Genomic DNA, 24,924 nt, shown 5'->3' on the forward strand with positions numbered 1-24,924 from the left:
AACGATATCTCCTACAAAAGCCTTTAGTGGATGATAAATATACATACATACAACTCCCCACTGGACCACATACCTCTATTTTAGGAATATACTGATCAGGGCATTCATCCTCATCCGTGTTGGAGAACTCCCCACTGGACCATCCCTCGTCATCCCCGTAATCGACTGCCTGGGTGGGACTGGAGGGGGAGTCGATGGGCGACACCATACCCAGACCGATCGGAACCGTCGTGTTGTTGTTGAGAGAGTGCTGAGACCTCCAGTTGTCAATGCTAAAGTGAAAGTACATTTGATTATTGACACGCCCACATGTTTCGAGATCTCCAGTCGTTGATACTAAAGTGAAAATAAATAGAAATGTTTGATTATTGACACGCCCACATGTTTAGATATCTCCAGTTGTTGATACTAAAGTGAAAGTAAATAGAAATGTTTGATTATTGACACACACACACACACACACACACACACACACACACACACACACCCATGTTTTGATATCTCCAATTGTCAATACTAAAGTGAAAGTACATAGAAATGTTTGATTATTGACACGCCCACATGTTTTGAGATCTCAAGTTGTTGATACTAAAGTGAAAGTAAATAGAAATGTTTGATTATTGACACCCCCCCCCCCCCCCCCCACACACACACACACGTTTTGTGATCTCCAGTTGTCGATACTAAAGTGAAAGTAAATACATGTAGAAATGTTTGATTATAGACAACTCCAACTGTTTTTAAAGTTCAAATATTAAAAGTTTGTTTTGTTTAATAGAGTACATCAATTAATTAAGGATTGATTATTGAATTTCAAACATTTGATCATTTTTGACACATGATGTGCTAAAGAGAATAATAAACTCTGTTTTGTTTAATTATATCACTAGAGCACATTGATTCATCAATCACAGGCAGCAAGGGATCTTTTATATGCACTTCCCACAGGCAGGATAGCACAAACCATGGCCTTTATTGAACCAGTTATGGATCACTGGTCGGTGCAAGTGGTTTACACCTACCCATTGAGCCTTGCGGAGCACTCACTCAGGGTTTGGAGTTGGTATCTGGATTAAAAATCCCATACCTCGACTGGGATCTGAACCCAGTACCTACCAGCCTGTAGACCGATGGCCTAACCACGACGCCATCCAGGCCGGTTCACATTGTAACAATGATGACACTTAATTTGTAGACAGAAGGCATTAGAATGGATGATTTTTCTCAAACTTGTCCTCACACAATGACATAATTATTTATTTTTATGACACCTGACCAATAAATAATCTCGCTCGATTTGCATATTGTTCTTACCTTTTAATGGAGTTATTCTGGGACATCATGTGACTTGATAAGTGCTCCTCTGATATGGGATTTGTTGTTGTATGTACAACTGAAAGAGAAAACGATGCCATGCTTTATATATATCGAGGGGTTAGTGCCAGAACCACTTATCTCCTTTCCACTTCAATCTGAGAAAACTGCACTGAAAACTTTGGAATGCACTTAAAAATCAGAAACTTAATTTTTGCTAAATATTTTGCTTTAGTTATTTGTTTTAGTATAAACCTTAAAAGTGTTGTCTGCTAATAATAATAAATCATGATGTAATTTGATGAAGAACTATTTAATTTATTCTGGCTCCTGGAACTTGAACACAAACAGCTCCAACCAGCATGCTGGAGCAAGCTATTTTATAAACAGTTTTTCTTACAGTCCAGCATATGTGACAAATTGTGTGAAATCTAAATCAAGAATAATGTTATCTTGCAGTGAGTCCACGTGGCATACAGTAAACGTTTAATTTCGCAGCTCTGAGACACCTAATTGGGTCTGTGTTGTTAATACTTTGAAATGTACTGGCAGCAGGAAGTAATTGTAAACAATAACAAGTTATCTTTTGATGGCAGACACTGGAAATGGTCATGGGTGTTTCCAGCTGAGTTAACCTACACTGAGATGGTGAATTGGGCTCCCTGGTATTGTAGCAGGTTGCTAGAAGCTCTTAACAACTTTAGAAAAACAATTTATCAAATAAAGCAAAGCCTTAAAACCAGTTATAACAGATACATTTGTTATACTAATTATTACATGAAATGAAAGCTATCATACCAGTTATAACATATATATTTATTACACTAATTAAATACGAAATGTAAGCTATCAGAGTAAACTGCTCCATCTGTAGTGTTGAGCAACTGACTGAATTAATAATCAACCGTTAAAATAAGTTAATACGTTTAATGATTTTTAATACACAGTAATTTAACAAAACAAAATGAATACAGGGCCAGTAACTATATTCGGCATTTTTCCTCAAAAGTTTTCATTCGTTCTAAAGTGTCTACATTTTGACATGTTCTAAAACAAACGTTATTCAACTTAATGATTAAAACAGCAATTTAGAGAGAATAAAATGACAAATATATTTACAATCAATGTGTAATGATTCCTAGCAGAATGTGCATTTTCGTAGGTTTTACAAAAATGCACAAATATCTCATCGTGTGTAAGATGTTTGCATGTAGCATAGGTCAGATGTTACTGAAACAATGTTTAGAAGTTATATGTGATAAAAACTTACTAAAATAATATGACATTAGCAAATAATTACCACAATTCTACTGTCCCTTAATTCATTTTGTTGAGTACATTTTAAATATGCAAGTAATACTACTAAAGGTACCCGTGTTGAAACCAAAATCTATTGATTGATATACTTTAAATTGCACATATATGCACTGGCGTATCCGGGTAGCCAGGGATTGGGCACAAGAGGACCTCTTTTTTCACAATACCAACTTTTATAATGCATGTCACCCCATAACATGTGTAAAAGCAGTGCCCTCTATCTCCACTCCACCCCCAATAACAATCCTGGCTACCCTAATATATATATATATATATATATATATATATATATATATATATATATATATATATATATATATATATATATATATAATTTATATATATATATATATGCCCTGTTAGGGTTTATTGACTAGTTGAATATTGGCATGGATTGGAAAGAAATATTTAATGGCACGTCAGCACATGATATTTTTAATGCCTTCTAGCCTACATGTATACTTGAACAGACAAAAATGATTCCTAATAAAACTCGACATTTTATTGACGCTGGAACTCAAACATGTGTTATTCTTAGTAATACACTGTAGGCGAAACGCAAATGGTCAACAGTCAAATTCACAAAATTACATTTCATTGTTGATAATGTAAACATTTTGTGATAAAACATTTATCAGGCAACACATATAACGTGTGGTACCTTGCATTTTATTTTACCAGCAAAACGTAGGGTGTCTCGTGGCATTTGAGATAAAATAAATGTGTTAATTAGAAACCCCCAATTTTGTAGAAAGTAAAGTTTGTATTTTTAAATTTTGTCTTAAACAAATGTCAATCTCAGGTGAACTGTAGATGCATTGCAATTGTACATTAAATGGAATTAATTTACTGGGATAGTTTTAACATGGTATGTGCACAAATATTTCACAAATTGCGTGCTAATTATTAGAGTGATTGTAAAAGTGTTTTGGTCATGTTGGATTATGGTTTTATGTTCTACTTGTAGTATTATTAGCACCAGTGTACATTACACACAGGAGAAGGGCTGGTAGGTGTTTTACTATGGCTAATGAATTGATAAAATCACATATTCCATGTTCAGTGCATTGGGTTTTTTTAAATCCTCAAACTCTAGGAATTTGGTGCTTGTGGATAATTATGTATCAACTTTTAACTGTTATTTTTGTTCCCCTAAGAATTCAATTTGGCGTAGGTGGGAAGGTGTGTGTGTGTCACGCCATGATCGTGACTATGTGGATCTACAAAAGAAAGCTGGCTATGACACAGCACAACTCGAAACGAATCCGGCAAGTGATATCTTGAAATCTGAGCTGGATTATTATCACATCTTAAGCCAGTGTCTTTCCGCAACGTTAATTTTTAATCCAGACCCCGGCAACCTGATCTGGAAGTTGTTTAAACCATAGTTATCACAATCTTTAATGTACCAGTCTTGGGCACTGGTTGAAGTAAGATAAAAGGCGATGGGTCCACTAAGGGCAATCAATCATATATCTCATCGCATCTACCTGTACCACTGAACTATGCTGACATGGGTGATATACTGCATGCATGTACAGGAATGAACTACTCTACTAGTCTTATCATATATAAATTGCAAATACTGTAGATTAAAAATAAGACATTTTCAAGTATAGTTTCATGTTTTGATTGTCAATGTTTTGAAAACATTTTAATTTGTTAATTGAATAAACACTGTTGATTAAAATATTTAATAAATTGATGTTATAATAATGATAAAAGTGAATACTATTAAGTACAATAAGACCAGGTGTAAAAAAATATCTAAATACAGTTTAATGCATTCGTCATCAGCATTGAGCTGGTGCGTGATTAAGTATAATGTTTGTCTAATGCGCTCGAAGAATGATATACATGTACACAAACACATTTTATTTAAATAACAGTAACCACTTTGTTGTAATGACCAGAGATCCCTCATCATTGGAACATCTGAAATGTTACAATTATTCCAGTTAATGTAGTAATATCTAGATATTTTAGCCCAGAAAATATGAATGTGCATACATTTCAACTACTATAATGAACAATATTTATTATTAGTATGCATATTTATTTTATGCCATTTATATAAAGGGGTCGCTTCTTCTAACCAATTAGTTATAATATGAACTACCATGAACGGACTCCAATTTAAAGAAAAAGTATGTGACCTTTATCTACTAATTCATGTTCAACTACATGTCATATATTATATAATGTCTATAAAATATACAATGACTAGAAAAGTTACAATCCTGTGATGATGTCTTCGAAATAATATAAACTAATTTCCCATGTGAAGTAAATTAAAATATTTTATTGCGTATGGTTATAAAACATTTATCATCTTTGGGCCGGCATCCTTTTTACAATAAACAATTCCCAGGCATTTTCATTTTAAATTGCAACTTAAATTTATTTTTTATATAATATTCAAATTGTCTACAAAATACAGACATAGCTAGACCATAGTTTGTAACTAAGGTTGTTGCATATGGGAGCCATGTTTAAAAAAATAGAAACAAACAAACAAAGAAAGGAATTTTATATTTAATGACACACTCAACACAGCTACAGGTATGTGGTGTCAGACATGTAGTTAATGACCACAAATATATTTTAGAGAGGAAACAATGGGCAACTATTTTTTTATTAGTACCAAGGGATCTTTAATATATGCATCATCCCACAGACAGGATAGTACATATCATGGTCTGTAACACCAGTTGTGAAGCACTCGCTGGAACGAGAAATACTCCAATGATTCCACTAACAGGAATCGATCCTAGATTGATTGTACACCAGGCCAGCACTTTACTACTGGGCTACAGTTGTATGTCCTGCCCCCGGCAAATTAATTTAATTATATTATTTTTTCTCAAATACACATAGTAATTATTCAGACTAAAATAAGGAAAACAACATTCCTGTTTAACTAGTTTCTCTATGTCTCTGTTCAGTTAATATTTTCACAACTGCGTGTTTCTTCTGTAGAACTAAATGAACTCTGCAATCACTTCTGATTAAACTATTTACATAACCGGCATTTATTCAGCAACTAGTTAACAACACACACACATTCCAGATGTCTATCCACTACAAACTTCCAGCCCCCCACCCCCCCACCCCACCCCCATTGTCGGCAGTCCATCTCAGATTACCACCAACGGACTGGTCATTGTCATGCGTAAACAATTACTTCTAGCCAGCATTGTTATTTTTTTGTAAGCCAAAACACCCAGCCAGAGATAGTTTACATAAAACACCATTGCTGGATGTAAACACTTAGAGCTAGCATGTGACATTAGCGTGTCATGCGGTATGGCACCTAGGATCAATCTTCTCAGACAGTTTACAGCCCACAACAATCCAGTGTTGTGAGCTAATGTGTTATGTCTGTCAGCTATGAGTAATACTACAAAATTCTAGAGAGACAGAATAAGGTAGTGCTGAAAACATGGTTTTGCCCTTTTGTGGAAATGGACATAAAAGATAATTGGTTTGGGTTCTCATGTATAAAAGCATAAATAAATGATTGATTTGAATGAGACATTGTAAAATGATAGTACACATTCCCATGATGCTGACATGGTGATTAACTCATTTTTGTATAATTCATCATATAATGGGTTCCTGCACTAACCCCTCGATATGTACTTGATCAGTTACATTTGTACATGCCTGTCTTGTTTTTGTGCTGTGTGGAAGTTCATGAATTTCATTAATTAAAAACAAAACACAAACTCACACACACACACAAACACAAACACACAATAACAACAGACAGCAAATACTTATTATTCATGTCTAAATGGCATTCCAATATACACTCGCATAAAAAGGTTCTGGTTGTAATAGTGAAAAATACATTGTGGTGTTTGAAAACTAGAATCTGTCACTTTAGTACATTTGTATGTTGAGTTTTCACTTCTGTAAATGTTGGTTTTAAAACAAAATTAAATAGGATACACTATTCTTTTTAGATGTAAATATTTATATGTACATAATGGACAGGAATAAAGAGATAAAACTGCTTACCTTTTATATCATCAAACTGGTTCAACAAAACCTTCTTTATTTCCTTTACCCAGGCATCCTTCACTTCAAGACTTGGGGCCTGAAAACAAAAAAATAAATACAAAATACAAAAAATACAAAAAATACTGGAGGTGTTTATACTGTATACATCTACAAACAAAAATCATTATTCAACATACATGTACTATTACTGGTAGGCCACTGTTGCCTCAATATACTAAATTCATGTTCTCATTCAATCCATTTATGAAAACAAATCTGATTACATCCCTGCTAAATTTCTGAGGTTATGAAACCTGTATTTATCAGCAACACATTGTGGAAGGCAAACTACATATAACTTATGGATAGCTAAGAACTGTGGGATTTTAGTAATGACATGATGAAGACAACTTTGCTAGTGTACATGCTGCATGTGGAATTCGTTAAATACTGAATCATTGAATTGTTCTGAGGTCAGAAAATCACATATTAGAAGATAGTTAGGCTTTATTTATATATAACAGAAGATGAAATGGCTTTAATTACAAAATTAAATTAAGTTACTACTAATAGTTATTGGGCTATTTAATGACACCATTATTGCAAACTTTCTTGATAAAAAATTTAAAAATAACACCAGAGAGTTGAAATTAGAATAGGGATTGAATTTTTTTATTTGCTGACATACATGTATATTGTTGGTTTTACTACAGCAAATGTCCCATTTTATTGGCTCTACTAATGCATCACGATTAAACTAAAGGGTTATCCTGTAATACTGTTTTTCTTTCAAGCAAACCCCGATGAATTCAAGCTATGAGCAGCTGTGTTAAATACAGCAAAGTATTATATGTATGAACTGTATATGTATGAAGTGTATTTAGTTTTTATTGGAAAATATATATAATTATTTACATACTGAAAATACCAAATTTGGATGTTATGCAAGTTCTTTATAAATTAATATATTCATATTTGTATCTTAAATCATAATGTACATGTACATGTTGTAAAGTTTGATTGTTTTGTTTAATGATGTATAGTCTTAGAGAGAAAACCTGCTACATTTTTCAATTAGTAGCAAGGGATCTTTTATATGCACCATCCCAGACAGGATAGCACATACCATGGCCTTTGATATACCAGTCGTGGTGCACTGGCTATACATGTTGTAATCAATTGTGCTATATATACTGTGTATTCAGTGACTCTTTTGTTTAATACTCTTTTTTAATATTGAATATGTTACTGAAACACAAATTAAAAAACCACCACCTAAGATAAATAAATGAAAGTGAAATTAAAAATAATATTAAATATTGTAGCTATGTAAGAAAATTAAACATCAAAAAATTTGTTTCATTCTAAAAAATACATTTAAAACCCCCCCCCCACCTAAGATAAATAAATGAAAGTGAAATTAATAAGCATTATGAGAGTACTGCTAAAGCAATACATACACTATTATGATGATATACATGTTTATGTCCCCTACCAAACTCAAATGATTTTCTTATCTCCTAAATTCTGTGAAAAGTGGGTAAATCACCACTAAAGTTAAACTTGATCAGTAACAGTACGTGATAAAGGTGTATACAAAATTTCATATCAATATCTTCAGGCATTGCAAAACAAGTCTGGAATTTGTTTATATGTCCCTAGTTCAAGGGCTATAACTCTTGTCAAAAATGGGCAAATCGCCATGAATGAATGAATGAATGAATGAATGTTTATCGACACCCCAGCACAAAAATACACATCAGCTATTTGGTGTCACAAATGTTAAGAAATCGCCGTGAAAGTCAAACTTGATCTGTAACAGTACATGATAAAGCTATACACAACATTTCAGGTCAATATCTCAAAGCTTTCTTTAAAAAAACATCCGGAAAACTATATGTGGGACAACCGGATGGACAGAGAGACAGACAGACAAACAGAAGGACGGAGATGAAACCTATATTCCCCTCTGGTTGGACCAGTAGAGGACTAAAAATAATATTAAATATTGTAGTTATGTACACAAAGACTGCCAAACCTGAATGGTGTACACCTCTTCACGACCTCGTAGCCATAACTCAAATTTCTTCTTGTCTCCCTTGATATTTTCTGTGAGGCCCACCTGCGAGAGCTGTGACAAGGAAATGGAGTCGGGTCAGTTTATACTCATTTCATTCATTTCATATCAACTTATTTTTATGCTTATATCCAATTCAGTTTCAAGCACATTGTCCTGGGCACACAACTCAGTTATCCTGAGCTGTCTGTCCAGGACAGTGGGTTAGTTGCAGGCGTGGATGCAGGATTTCTGAAAGGGAAGTGGGGGTCCAAATGTGATGACTGATCTCTCCTTTTACACAGCATGCCTCTTATACAGCTTAAAGGTTATGGTCGGTTTTCAAAAAGGGAGGATCCTGACCCCTGAAACAACCCCTGGATCTGCTACTGAGTAGTTAGTTGGTTAGTGGTTAGTGAAAGAGAAGAGGGTGTAGTGGCCTTACATGTAGGCCTACCCATTGAGTCCTTAAGATCTCGCTCTGTGTGGGAGTCGGTACTGGGCTGCGAACCCTGTACCTACCAGCCTGTAGTCCGATGGCTTAACCATTGCACCACCGAGGCCAGTTCATTTCATTTGTAGTTATTTTTATGCTTATATCCAATTAAGGTTCAAGCACGCTGTCCTGGGCACACATATCAGCTATCTGGACAGAGGGTTAGTGGTAAGATGTTAGTGGCCAGTGAGAGAGATATCAGTGTAGTGGCCATCGAGTCATTAAACTGGCTCTTGGTGGGTGTAACAGTCACAAATTGTATAAATTGCATAGCAAAGCAAAGTAATTTTATACTAAATTTGTGACTGTTATACACTGATAAATTTACAAAACATTATAAAATAATTCTTATAATTACAAACAATGCAACTGATTTAGTTAAAAATACACATACATGTACATATAAATCACAATTACAAACAACGCAACTGATTTAGTTAAAAATACACATACATGTACATATAAATCACAATTACAAACAACGCAACTGATTTAGTTAAAAATACACATACATGTACATATAAATCACAATTACAAACAACGCAACTGATTTAGTTAAAAATACACATACATGTACATATAAATCACATTTCCATGACCATTTTACATGATATCATATCCCATCTGACATAATGACATAATTTTCAGAGGTTTTTCGAATGACAACTTTCAGCAGACCTTGCTTTTTAAGGTGCGTGGGTGCGATTGCGCTCGTACAGCGCATGTAATATCAATCTGATGAGTGTGAAAAACAGAGCATGTTACACTCAACAAACGGCACACGTAAAATTTATATTTATTTCTACTGTTTACAAAAATCAACAGTTTTCATAGCTCATTTAGCTGATAGGAAAGTCCTTTTATTAAAACAATAAAAATTTAAAAGATTACAGTGGCTTCCATGCATTCGTTAAAATGGTATTTCTCTTTGTTGAACGAATCGGAAAATACTGGTTTAATAGACAATTGGTAGACGTACCAGTCAAAATCCAATCTACATTGCCTATTTAATTTATTTTGGAGAGTGATTTTTCACTCGCCTTAGCATATTGAGGTGTGCGATTTTACACTCACCTGTAATTTTCAAAAACCAAGGACTGTTTCAGTTATATAAGAATTGTTTGTGATTTTGAGTGAATTTATCACAAATTGTATAAAATTGCATAGCAAAGAAATTTAATACTTTTCATGACCTTTTTACATAATGATGTCCCATTTGACATAATGACATCATTGTTTGAGATTTATCAAAGGACAACATTCAGTTTTAGGACAACATCATCTAATGCAGGACTTCTATATTATGGTAGCCCCACTCCCATGACTAGTGATATTCAATGTTGGACTTGTAAATAACTACTATTGCCATGCCCGATGGCTAGTGAAATTGTTTTTGTTAAATGCTGCAGTTAAGTCTGTTTCGTAAATATATATATCCTGCCACCACCATCACCAAGTGTTAGTGTTTTCAAGCTCTATCTCCCTCTTTACGTGTAATTCTGATTATTACTATTAATTAGTGAAATTATATTAACTTAAAGTAAAGTAGGGCTAGTGAATTTGTAATCGTGGCTAGTAATTTTTAAAATCACTGATCCCATGGCTAGTGGATTTTATAAAAATTCTAGAAGCCACGTCCAATGAGAATAGAGTAAATCACTTAACAGCGGACATTTTGTAATTATTTCAGTAGCTAGGGTCTTACTTTAAGTTTTTTCTTGAAGGCGTAACTAGCACCGTCCGAGAAAATCACTCAACAGCTGACATTTTGTAATTATTTCAGTAGGGCCTTACTTTAAGTTTTTTCTTGAAGGCGTAACTAGCACCATCCGAGTTCTGGTTATCTTCCTTCTTCTTGCACAGCAGCAGCGAGCGTTCGTACAGGAACATGTGCCGGTGCATGGCCTTGAACCGCAGGTCCCGGATCCGGTCCTTCTTGTGTTCCGTCCAAACACTGAAACTGCCATGCATCAGTAGACGGCCAAGATCAGAAAGATTTTCCTGTAAAAAAATCCAATCACATTTCAGTTTCATCTACATTGTATTTTCAAGATTGTGCCCAATTAATATATTCAAGTAGTCTCCTAAATAAATATGACAAAATTCATTAGATGTATATGTATACCATGTTTGATGATTTGCTATTGTTATGCATACTAACACTGTATCCGACGATGGACACCTGGTGCATGCTGTCATTGAGGTAGCGTAAGACTCCCAGCATCGTGTCGACAGCCTCCTGTAGCTGACTCTCCAATTCACGGTCTTCTCCTGTGAACCGCAACATCTCCTGCAACACAAACACCACATCAATCTGACACTGTCATATCATATAGGGAAGGAATATACATGTACATTGTAAACTGTCAACCTGACACTGTCACACCATATAGGGAAGGAATATACATTGTAAACTGTCAACCTGACACTGTCACACCATATAGGGAAGGAATATACATTGTAAACTGTCAACCTGACACTGTCACACCATATAGGGAATGAATGAATGAATGTTTAACGACACCCCAGCACGAAAAATACATCGGCTATTGGGTGTCAAACCATGGTAATGCAAATAAATAAAGCGATGATCAACATCAATATAAAAATTCAAGACCTAAACAAACACAGTGTAAAGAACTGTGCAAAAACACAAATATCACAGAATTCTATGGATACTGAATTTTACTCTAAACTTAATTTTGTGCTGTATTGGCCATTCTCAAAGAGAATGTTACACCCCTGCACCACGGTGAGGTTACAGCACACGCAGGGGCACCATATAGGGAAGGAATATACATTGTAAACTGTCAACCTGACACTGTCACACCATATAGGGAAGGAATATACATTGTAAACTGTCAACCTGACACTGTCATATCATATAGAGAAGGATATACATTGTAAACTGTCAACCTGACACTGTCACACCATATAGGGAAGGAATATACATTGTAAACTGTCAACCTGACACTGTCATATCACATAGGGAAGGAATATACATTGTATACTGTCAACCTGACACTGTCATGTCATATAGGGAAGGAATATACATTGTATACTGTCAACCTGACACTGTCATGTCACATAGGGAAGGAATATACATTGTAAACTGTCAACCTGACACTGTCATATCACATAGGGAAGGAATATACATTGTAAACTGTCAACCTGACACTGTCATATCATATAGGGAAGGAATATACATTGTAAACTGTCAACCTGACACTGTCATATCATATAGGGAAGGAATATACATTGTATACTGTCAACCTCACACTGTCATATCATATAGGGAAGGAATATACATTGTATACTGTCAACCTGACACTGTCATGTCATATAGGGAAGGAATATACATTGTATACTGTCAACCTGGCACTGTCATGTCATATAGGGAAGGAATATACATTGTATACTGTCAAACTGACACTGTCATGTCATATAGGGAAGGAATATACATTGTAAACTGTCAACCTGACACTGTCATATCATATAGGGAAGGAATATACATTGTAAACTGTCAACCTGACACTGTCATATCATATAGGGAAGGAATATACATTGTAAACTGTCAACCTGACACTGTCATATCATATAGGCAAGGAACATACATTGTATACTGTCAACCTGACACTGTCATACCATATAGGGAAGGAATATACATTGTAAACTGTCAACCTCACACTGTCATACCATATAGGGAAGGAACATACATTGTAAACTGTCAACCTGACACTGTCACACCATATAGGGAAGGAACATACATTGTAAACTGTCAACCTGACACTGTCATACCATATAGAGAAGGATATACATTGTAAACTGATGGCGAGTGTGTTCTATATTGTGATTGGTTAAGTACATTCTATTACCGGGATCAAATTTGGGGAGAAGGAAAGATTTCCTATAACATCTCAGAACCATTATCTACAAATATTGAAAGACATAACATTCTCAATTTAACAGTTACCATGATTGTATTTATAAAAAAACAAGACAGTGAAAAATTGTTGTCATTATTGTTATCGATTTGTAAGCTTTGGTCATGTGCATTCCCATCTGTGTTTGTTCTTCTTTTCACTCCATCCTCTCATACTGAAGAACCAGTGGGAGTCAGCTCTTACTATATGCACATATTTTATTTTATTGCAACCATGAAACAGTTTTAAGCATCAGTAAAAGTTGTTTTAGTGGTTACCAAAGGAAGAACAACTAACCTTGAGTAGTAGCTGGTATTTGGTGATTCTCTGAATTGGTTTCAGTAAGAAAGCTCCGAGGGGTAATTTGTGACCAAGCCTTCTTTGACACTCCTGCAGAGAAACAAACATAATAATGAGAACAAAAATAACAACCTACATGTAGCTTTGCATAACTAATTAGAGAAAATGATAACAAAACTATGATCATTTAAGAAACAAATTAGCAAAATGAAAAGATATATCTGCAGTTTTCATCACTGATTAAAACATTAAAACAATAATGTTATGTATCATGTCATTTCAAACAAATATGAAACAGAAACATTTGAGAATGTTTGTTTGAAAAGTTTGTTTTGTTTAGCGACACCACTAGAGCACACTGATAAATTAATCATTGGATGTCAAACATTTTGTAATTCTGACTCGTAGTCATCAGAGGAAACCCGCTACATTTTTCCTAATGCAGCAAGGGATCTTTTATTTACCTAATGACATTGTCACTTGTTAAATATTGTTACTAGTATAATTGTCCTAGGATATTGTAACTATTATAACACGTATTGTTTTCCTTTTTTCTTGATGTTGATATTATTATTATTATTCATGTCTGTATAATTCATATACAGAAATAAATGAATTGAATTGAATTGAATTGAATATGCACTTTCCCACAGACAGAAAAGCACATACCATGGCCTCTGACCAGTTGTGTAACAGGCCTCGGTGGCGTCGTGGCAGGCCATCGGTCTACAGGCTGGTAGGTACTGGGTTCAGATCCCAGTCGAGGCATGGGATTTTTAATCCAGATACCGACTCCAAACCCTGAGTGAGTGCTCCGCAAGGCTCAATGGGTAGGTGTAAACCACTTGCACTGACCAGTGATCCATAACTGGTTCAACAAAGGCCATGGTTTGTGCTATCCTGCCTGTGGGAAGCGCAAATAAAAGATCCCTTGCTGCCTGTCGTAAAAAGAGTAGCCTATGTGGCGACAGCGGGTTTCCTCTAAAAACAGTGTCAGAATGACCATATGTTTGACGTCCAATAGCCGATGATAAGATAAAAAAATCAATGTGCTCTAGCGGCGTCGTTAAATAAAACAAACTTTACTTTACTGACCAGTTGTGGTGCACTTGTTAGAATGAAAAAATACCTTCAGTTGAATGGATCACCCGAGGTAGTTCTATTCTGCGATGCAAGCACCTCAAGTGAATGTTTATTTGATGACACAGAAGCACAAAATTTAGGATAACCTGTATTGGGATTGCTGATCAAGATTTTTTAACTGGGATTTTGCCATCTAAGGGGTTTTAAGAGAAAATTTGGTTATGTGAATTTTTGCTTGGAATCCACATCACCACCACATGAGTTATATAGGGAGAATAATTCCACTATCACCACATAGGCTAGTCTTTAACAGAAGCAAGAGATCTTTTTACACATATGTATTACAGCATTTGACATACCAGTCATGGAACACCACATAATAACCTTATAGGCCTGTGGGAATTACGTCATATGGAATTTTGATTCCATTTCAACAAACAAGCTACTCCATCTGATGAGCAGAAAGGTGTCATTTATATGCCCTTATCACAGCCTTAGATATATCAGTCTGTTTTAGGGTAAAAAAAACCTGTCTAGTTTTTGTTGTAAGGATGACCAGGCTTATCAAATGTAATCTCACCTTGAAGAACGGGTTACTGTCACCAATCTTCGTTCTCAGAGCTTCGGACTTTGGTTTGTTTTGACAGTACACACTGTACCACTGGAATTCTTCTTTCTGGAGGTACAAAAACAAAATGACACTTTTACTGCATTTAAGACATGATGAATGATACTTTCTTATAGCACCTACAGCTTCAAGAGTTTTGCTTCCTTCAAATTGGGAGAAAAAAGCCCCAAACAATTGTAGTGAACAAGTAATAGGTCATATTTTATACACATTTAGTATTTGGAATAATAAATAGATTGTAAACAAAATGATGGTGAAAATGGAGTAAACTACTCACTCTGTTGATAAAACAACGACCAACTTTAGCTGGAACCTCTCGGCAGTTTTGTAATTCTTGAAGAAAATCACTAAAATTACAAAACAAAATTTATTATATTAGAGCAAAACGTGGTTTGAACTAATTTCCTTTTATGTTAAAAGGGAGATAAGCCAAAGATGAAATCTGTTCTTATCAGACTTGCTATAACTAACATTATTTGATTAAATATACAGTGAAACCTGTCTAAACCGGATGACGTCGGTGACCTAATATTTATCCGGTTTAGACAGGATCCGGTGTTTAGAGGGTCGCGTTTTTATAAAACAGAGTTATTGCCCTTGACATGCAATTTGCAACGAATTACCCGAGAATGATTTGATTGATCCAATAAACCTGTTTTGTAACGTACAGTTATATAATCATTTATTTAGTTAATGATAACATTGTGCTGCAATATTTACTAATTATTAATGCATTGTTTGTTTCCACAAGTTTCTTTTGCCATGGATCTAGAACTTTCTTTCGTAAATTCTCTGATATGTTCGTAGCTAAAAACAAACATGTCCGAGAATTGCCGAATGAATCTGAATGTGGTAAAGGCAACAAGGGCTAATCATCACGCCGTATCCCTATTTTGTTATATATATATTTGTGAACTAACTTTAAAACAAAACAAAAAACAAAACAAAACAAGTTTCAGTATAATTTAGTTTTTATCGAAACCTTGCATGATTTTCACCAAAAACATGGACCCGATCAACGTTTAAAAAACGAGTCCACAGTTTGTTGTTTTGCTTCCGATTTGCTTTTGAGGACAATCTTCATAGACATTGATTCAAGTTTCAGAATGTGTTCTAAATAGCGTTCATCCTTTGCAAGAGGAAAATTTCTAAGTTTTTTAATCATAACCAGTGCATCATTGTGCGACATTTCACAACCGTTGGGTTGCAAACTTTCATCGGAACAACTTTCACTCTCGTCATCACTTGGGCTCTTATCACATTCCTCTGATTTTCTGAATTCATTCAGAAGTTCATTTTCCCAATCATCACTTGTATCCTCGATTGGCAAATGGTCGTCAAATGTCGCAATAGTGGTCAAATCGACATTCATCCGATGTTCGTTGACCAGTTGTAAAAGGGGAATGTCGTCATCATCATCGCCGTCGTCATCATCATCATTATCGGTGGAATCCATATTTGTCGATGTTGAGGTTGGAAAGCCAGATGCCCGAAAGCACTTCGATATGGTTTCTGACAGTGTCTCCTTCCATGCACTCGATATCCAATGTACCGCATCCAGTACTGTCACTTCCTTACATAACTGTGACACAGAGTCGGCAGTGTCAATTTTAACCATTAAGTTTCTTAACAGGTGTTTCCTGTATCTGGCTTTGAACGCACGGATAATGCCTTGATCTAAGGGTTGGAGCACCGACGTTGTGTTGGGTGGCAGAAACTTCAGTGTTACGTTTGAAAGCTCAATTTGGGCATGAGAAGTCGCATTATCCAGAAACATCAAGATCTTTCTGCCCTGTTTTTTCATTTGTATGTTCACATTTTTAATCCATTTTTCAAACAACTTTCCATTCATCCATGCCTTACGGTTTGATTCCCAAATCACAGGAAGCTGATTAATGTTCACATTTTTGAAGCATCTCGGTCACGCTGCTTTCCCGATGACGAGTGCCTTCAACTTTTCTCCAGTGGCGCTACAAGCCAACATAACAGTTAACCTTTCTTTTGAGTTTTTTATTCCCTTGGTCGACTCGCCTTTAGCAGACAGGGTCTTGTCGGGTAAAGCACGCCAGTAAAGACCGGTTTCGTCACAGTTAAATATATTTTCCGGCTCATAACTGGAAACAATGTCCGGAATTCTCTCTCTATAATCGTCAACCACGTTGCTATCTATACCGGCACTTTCACCGCTGACCTTGAAATGTCGAATTGAAAAACGCGACTTCCAGCTTTCTAGCCACCCGTTAGATACCTTAAAATCACGAATCGACAGATCAGATGAAAATTTCAAAACTTTTTCTTGAATGATTGGTCCGGATATAGGGATATGCTTTGCTTGTGCATGCTGAAACCATTTCCATATCAGTTCATTGAGTTCGTCATATTTGCAGCTTGTTTTGAACCGCGTTTTCTTGGCACTAGAGTTACTTTCATATTCTTGAATATAATCGGTCTTCTTCTTTAAAATGTCTGATACAGTAGAAACACCAATTCCGTACTTTGCTGCCAAATCCTTTTGACTTAATTTTGGTAGCGATTGTGAATCTTTAATCAAGTCAAATTTTACCTTCAAAGATAATTCTACATGCCTACGTTTAGCCTGTGGTGGCCGTGACATTTTTTTTCTCCTAATTTAGTAAAGTGTAGCAAAATTCAGTGTGTGTATCTCTCGTTTCTATTGCAGAAATGATAAAATTCCCTATTAGTGTTTATTCAGTGTATAAAATATTATGTCACGTGTGTACATTTTACTTGAAGTTTAGTTTTTTCTATCATTTTACTCTAACTGTGCCTGTATTTCAATGTTAAATTGCACTGACCAAATCAAAGGCGGAAACCGTAAGGCGTGAGTAGCGGGCATGTGTTTGAAGGTGAGAAGAAGTCGACAGTTTCAGACAGTACAATTGGAAACAATCAAGCATTAATTACTCTGTCTGCTATTCTGGGCTGAGACCGCCGGTTTGTTCAGGTTAATTCATTAAGGATTTAACATTTCTGAGCGAAAAATCAATCAGGTTTTCGGAATTGAGAGGTTCCGGTTTTATCAGGTTTTTATACATGGTTTAAATAGCAAAAAAATTCGGGACCATGGAACTTGGCCGGTTTTGACAGGATTCCGATATGTTCAAGGTCCGGTTTAGACAGGTTTCACTGTATAATTATATTTAAAGTAACCTAGTAATTCATAATACAGTAATGTATAAACACATAATTTCGTTATTACAATGTTCTATCTGTGGAGATAAATAATCAACATCCATCTGTCCCTTCCCTGACTGTCTGTCTGTCTGTCTGTCTCTCTCTCTCTCTATCTGTCTGTCTCTGTCTGTTTGTCTGTCTGTGTCTGTGTGTCTGTGTGTGTGTGTGTGTGTGTGTGTGTGTGTGTCTCTCTCTCTCTCTCTCTCTCTCTCTCTCTCTCTCTCTCTCTCTCTCTCTCTCTCTCTCTCTCTCTCTCTCTCTCTAACTCTCTCTCTTTTTCTCTCTCTCTCTCTTATATTTAATCAAAAAGAATTAATAGCACTGTGGCACCTATAATATAAAATGTAATTAACTCAAAAACTCACTCTTTATGAAACTTATAAATTTGCTCTAAGTTTCCAAACAGAATATTTTTCTTTCCTTCTAATTCGGGTGGAATTAAATGCTGCATGGATCGGTTGTTCATTTCCAAATAATATCCCTGGGAAAAAAACCCAATAAAACACATGTAATATCATTCTCAATTTCAATATTTGCTCCATACAATATTTATTAAACACGTTTGATATACATGTAACCGTTATTCTCTGGTCTTGCTTAAATACGTTTTTGATAATGTGTATCTCTGAAAGTTTGAAACATTTATTGAATACACTGAGGCTTTCAGATGACAGCATATGAGACATTTTTGTACAATAAATATTTACAATAACAAGATGACAAGAATTTTTCCTAAAATATATGAAAAGTTTATTTCCAAAATGTGATATACGCCAATTTTCATATTTTGAAGTTAACAGTGAAAGTATTCCAATGTTGGTACAACTCAGCAAAACAATAATAATGTTTACATCAAAACCCATATCCATTGACCAGCATCTTAAAACTGTACTTCATGTAATATATCCTGTCATGATGCAGAGAAGTCATGGTTTTCTCAAAATGATGTAAACGGATGCATTGCATTCTAGAAATGAACTCTTCATATACAGATATATTTCAATATAACTGCACACTACTTTGAATTCGAAAAGGTGATAAAATGTTTCAGAATTAAAATTTAAAATAATATTTAATAATGTTGGAGATATGTGTCATTTTTTTTTACTGAACTTACTGTGTAAATTCAGAAATGAATGATGAAGTTTTCAGAGGGTTATTATCATGTACATTACTGTGTTTATTGCACATGTATGTAATACAATGTTAATTTCAAACCTGTACATACAGTGTATATTTCTTCAAGTTCCCTCACATAGGTTGTTTCCGTTTCGATCAGCTCATTCATAACATGTCTGAATTTGAAGAGTAAAGCATTTGAAAATAATGACTACTCACATATAGAACACCTTGGTATATATATATATATATATATAACATACTAGGAACAAATAAATTTCCCAAAGCATAATTAATATATAATGATATGATTGGATATAGAAGTTATACAATAGCTTGCAATATTAAAGTCAATTAATTTTTGTTTTTGCATTTTGATGGACATCAATACATACAACTACAAACCAAGTTTGATTGGTCTAGGACTTACATACAGTTGAGAAATGGAGCTTAACATAACACTTTAACATTTAGATGACATAATTGCTGCCACTGTCAAGAAAGTAATACCTATATTTTGCCTTTTCACTTTGTAAAGAAGAGACAAAAATAAAAATTGTAAATATAATAATTTTTCTTTATCAATCCACAAACATCATATTAGTTAAAAATACCATACAATAAATATAGGAGAGTTAAAGTTAAACTTTGTTTTGTTTAACGACACCACTAGAGAACATTATTAATCATCGGCTATTGGATGTCTGCTGTTGCCTCTTCATGAGTTTGTTTTGTTTAACGACACCACTAGAGAACATTATTAATCATCGGCTATTGGATGTCTGCTGTTGCCTCACCATGAGCTTCTTTTTCGATTAGCAGCAAGGGATCTTTTATATGCACCATCCCACAGATAGGATAGCACATACCACGGCCTTTCATATACCAGTCGTGGTGCACAAGCTAAAGCAAGAAATATAGTCATATAGAGGAAACATGGCACATTTTTTCCATTAGTAGCAAGAGATCTTTTATATGCACCATCCCACAGACAGTATAGCACATACCACAGCCTTTGATATACCAGTCGTGGCACACTGGCTGGAACAAGAAATAGCCCACCGACGGGGACTGATCCCAGACCGATTGTGTATCAAGAGAGGGCTTTATCACTGGGCTACTTCCTGGCCCCTATTAGCTAAAACAAATCCCCTACAGTGAATATGTCAGAGAGTGCGCCTTTAACACTGACCTGCGTTTGGTCTGCAGGGTGTCAATCTCCGGCAGGGATGAAGATGACATGGAGGAGTATGAACTGCGCTGTGTGTTTGAGTCCGTTGCCATGGAGATATCTGACATGTGGGCGAGGCTGCTGTTGCTGCTGGCACTGCTGCTGTAGGCAGGCGAGTTGATGTGGATCGGGTGCTGGATGTCCGACTTGTCAAACACGCGGTGCTACGTGACAGCAGAAGAAAGGAATGTCAGGAAAAAAAGGAAATCTCAAAACAACTGATTTAAATACATGTAGTGGCTGTTAATTTAAGGTATAGAGCTCATTTTAGATGATCATTGTGTATACATTTCAGATGTATGTAACTCAATAACAGAAGGAAACATATAACCTGTATGCACATGGTTAAATACATGCACTTATCATATAGTACCACTTCTCTGACAAACGGACGAATGTAAATTCGGCTGTTCGTCAGATAACATTAAGGGCTTTTTTCAGCATTTGCCTCATTGTCAAAATTTAATTAATTAATGATCTAATTAAAGAAGTAAAATATCAAGTTGTTGTTTTGAGAATCAAAACACACTGCCCAAACAATGTAAAAAGTGACTTTATGTCAGTTTTCTAAATTTTGAATATTCGCCCCTTCATCAGAGTGCCGACGATATGATCATTAAATATATATGGCAACACATAAATAGTAACTGCAAATATTGACTGCAACCAAAACCTTCATCCATAGTATGAGGAAGTTAACTGTGTTGGTGGCAGCGTATCGCACAGTACTGACATACGATCACACCTTACATCTATAATTTATTTTAGGATTGTCTGTTATTTCTTTTACATTCATCAGGGTATTCTCACATAAGTTTGCAGATTATTTTCTTGTTCATACCCCGATGAATGTAAAAGAAATAAAAGACAATACTTACAAGTAAATTTGAATCATACTTGCTAATAATAACAATAAAAGTTCTTACTTTATTTTAAATTATTTTGAGTCAATAAACAATAACGCTCAATAAGACAACTTCCCCATATAAAATGATCAGATATGACGTTCCCTGACGAGGTAATTTTTACGTTCATCGAGAATTGAACACACTCCTTTTGCTACATCTGGACCAATGGGATGATGTTATATTGTAATGAATGTAACTGAAAATTAATTATACAGGCATAACTACTATAACAGCAAATTAATTTTGGTCTCAAATACCATGTATTCCCTTATTTGTTTGTTTCCATACAGAAACAGTTATGGAGGGCATTCACCGATTCCCCAAAGTGGTCCACATCTTGTGTTAAGTGCAAGTCTAACATACTCACTCTAGCCGATTTCTCCAGCGAAAGGGGACTTCTTTTATTGTTTTCTAGTAACACCTTCCTCCTGACCTCGGGGTCAAGGTCAGTCTGGTCGAAGCCATTGTAACCCGTCGAGGCCGGCGTCTGTGGTGGCATGGGTTCGGGGAGCACGTGCTGCACGGGGCGTGACCGCGATGGTTTGGACGCCAGACTGCGCAGACTTTCCTTTCTCTTCTCACACATCTTCTGAACGTCCTCAATCCGCTTCAGCACCTGCTGTACCACGGCCTGCAGGTAGATCACATACACAGAAGGTTGAGAAGTTTTGTTTAACAACACCACTAGAGCACATTGATTTATTAATCATCGGCTACTGGATGTCAAATGATAACATATACAGTCAACAAAATTAATCAATTAAAGGCCAGTAGACTTTTTGATAATTCTTTAGTAATGTCATTTTATAATTTTAGCTAGTTTTTTTCTCTTCTTCTTCCTCTTATCTTTCTAGTTTCTACCTTTTTTCCCCCTTCTCTTTTTATCAACTAGTTTTACTTGGTTTACCTCCCCACTTTTAAACTAAAGGTGTGTGCGTGTGTGCATTGGTGTGAACACGCATGTATTTTGTAAAAATATACTACTCAAAAGAATTTAAGGGTCAAAAATTTATAACCAAATAAGTTTCAGAGTGTATTAGATTGATGATGTAAACCACACCAAATTTTTTATTTATTGTTCCATATTTACAAAAAACCACAAATAAACGTCACTGTATACAAGAAAGTCACATGACATGCTGTCAAAGTTGAAGGTTGTCAAACATGGATTTTACACATTAGAACATTCGTTTAATAGTGTGTGAATCCACCCCTGGCGCAAATACACTCGACACATCGTTGCCTCATGCTGTTGATCAGACGTCTGAAGAACTCTTGGGGAATGGCCTGCCACTCTGCCATAAGAAGTTGACCCAGATCATGAAGGTTGGCCGGAGGGGCATGGTTATCCCGAACTCTCCTGCCTAATTCGTCCCAGACGTGCTCTTTTGGGGCCAAGTCAGGCGAATATGCTGGCCAATCCATCCTGGCGATACCTTGTTGTCTGAGAAAGTCCGTTACCACCCTGGCGCGGTGGGTCTGGCATTGTCATCCTGCAGAACTGCCCCGCCGCCAATCTGCTGAAGGCCTGGGAGAACCAACGGCCGGATAATCTCATTCAGATAGCGGATTCCATTCAGATTGCCATCCACCACATAGAGGGGGGTCCTGTGGTGGATAGAGATGCCGCCCCACACCATGACGCTGCCACCACCGAACCGGTGACGTTGTCTAACGTTAACGTCAGCGAAGCGCTCCCCAGGACGTCTGTAGACACGAACCCGACCGTCGTTGAACTGGAGACTAAACCTGGACTCATCAGTGAACATCACTCGACCCCACTGAACACGTTGCCACTGCAGATGAAGCGTGCACCAGTGACGTCTGGCCGTTCTGTGACGTGGTAGGAGTGGTGGTCGAACAGCCTGGCGACGGCAGCGTAGATTATTGGCTCTCAGACGATTGTGTATGGTTTGATCAGACACTCGAGTTCCAGTCGCAGTCCGCAGATTGTCACGTAATCGGCGTGCAGTGGTTGTGCGTTGACGTAGAGCCATATTGGTGATATAGCGGTCCTCTCTATTTGTAGTGCTTCGGGGTCTTCCCGAACGTGGACGATTTCGAACAGAATTCGTTGCTTGGTACCGTTGCCACAGTCGGCCAACGACACTCTGACTGACACCAAGTCTCAGAGCAACATTTCTTTGCGTATTGCCATCCTGAAGCCAAGCAATAGCCCTTCCTCGATCTTCGATAGTCAGTTGAAGTCGTACCATTGTCGAATTTGGAGTGTGCACCGTACACGAACGCAAGCTCCAATTATACGGAAATTCAGCATTGGGAACATGGAATACACGTGCAAAGCGTGCAAATGAAGCGCTTTGTGAAAAAGCAAGTTATGGGCACTTAGCAGACCTTTCACTTTCACCTTAATTTACGTGCAAATGTAAGCATGTTTTCGCCATTAGAACTAGTCCACAGTGTTAATGACAGTGGATTTTAATTCATTTATGGGTTGCTTAGACCCACTTTCATCAAAATGGAACAATACCATGCGTGACATTATGGTCTAGCTAATATAATTGACATTCAGAAAATAATGTCGAAAATATCGTCTGACCCTTAAATTCTTTTGAGTAGTATATAGTACATCTGTATGTATAATGTTTTCTGATGCTGTGTGTGTGCATGAGTGCATGCATGCATGCGTGCTTGTGTGGATGCCTCACTATGTAAGGAATTCAGGGCCCCAACCCTGACATTAGACATGAGTTCTGGGACAATAAATAATTTTAAAAACCAGAAAACAAATTGATTACAAGTAACTTCTAAAAATATTTTTTGTAAAATTTAACCTACATGTATGATTCATGACAAAAACATTGTTCATGGCGTGAATTTGGCTAGGATTGGTTCAGAATGACTCGTGACATTTTGTTCTTTTAAATTATTTATTGTAATACAGCTAGAGGTACATGTAGGTAAACATGCCAGTGAATAGTAAGAATCTGTAATTTTCGTACCCTCTCCCAAAAACCATACCATGTTGTTATCAAAGTGAATCACATGATTTTAAAATAAATTAATGCAGCCCTCTACGTTAACTTTTCCACGTAGGAGCCAGATGGTGCCTACTTGTAATTTTATATAGATAGTATCAGGGCTTCTAGATTATGGTAGCCCCACTCCCACGGCTAGTGATATTCAATGTTGGACTAGTAAATAACTACTATTGCCATGCCCAATGGCTAGTGAAAAAAAGTTGCCAAATTTAAGTCTATTTTGTAGATATGAATATCCTGCACCCAACCCCCCTCCCAATCTTAGTGTTTTTAATCGCTGTATCCCTCTTTAGGTAACATATTGATTATTACTATTAGTAAAATTATCTTAAAGTAAAGTAGGGCTA

General features: G+C 36.1%; 1 protein-coding gene across 4 annotated transcripts in view; it reads right to left on the reverse strand.

Moving 5' to 3' along the window:
- LOC121369722 (guanine nucleotide exchange factor DBS-like) overlaps nucleotides 1-24,924 on the reverse strand; it is a 199,628-nt gene that overhangs the window by 14,572 nt on the left and 160,132 nt on the right. For all 4 annotated transcript variants that reach the window (XM_041494800.1, XM_041494786.1, XM_041494779.1 and 1 more), the window contains 13 exons: nucleotides 21,943-22,206; nucleotides 20,629-20,831; nucleotides 19,546-19,612; nucleotides 18,683-18,798; nucleotides 15,400-15,469; nucleotides 15,075-15,170; nucleotides 13,409-13,501; nucleotides 11,350-11,478; nucleotides 10,983-11,189; nucleotides 8,675-8,767; nucleotides 6,655-6,733; nucleotides 1,315-1,393; nucleotides 74-272 (listed from right to left, as the gene is read on the reverse strand). In XM_041494800.1, the coding sequence (XP_041350734.1) occupies nucleotides 74-272; nucleotides 1,315-1,393; nucleotides 6,655-6,733; nucleotides 8,675-8,767; nucleotides 10,983-11,189; nucleotides 11,350-11,478; nucleotides 13,409-13,501; nucleotides 15,075-15,170; nucleotides 15,400-15,469; nucleotides 18,683-18,798; nucleotides 19,546-19,612; nucleotides 20,629-20,831; nucleotides 21,943-22,206 (1,695 nt within the window). The remainder of the gene's footprint in view (nucleotides 1-73; nucleotides 273-1,314; nucleotides 1,394-6,654; nucleotides 6,734-8,674; nucleotides 8,768-10,982; nucleotides 11,190-11,349; nucleotides 11,479-13,408; nucleotides 13,502-15,074; nucleotides 15,171-15,399; nucleotides 15,470-18,682; nucleotides 18,799-19,545; nucleotides 19,613-20,628; nucleotides 20,832-21,942; nucleotides 22,207-24,924) is intronic.

Source organism: Gigantopelta aegis, chromosome 1 (assembly GCF_016097555.1).
Source record: "Gigantopelta aegis isolate Gae_Host chromosome 1, Gae_host_genome, whole genome shotgun sequence".
Lineage (NCBI taxonomy): Eukaryota > Metazoa > Mollusca > Gastropoda > Neomphalida > Peltospiridae > Gigantopelta > Gigantopelta aegis.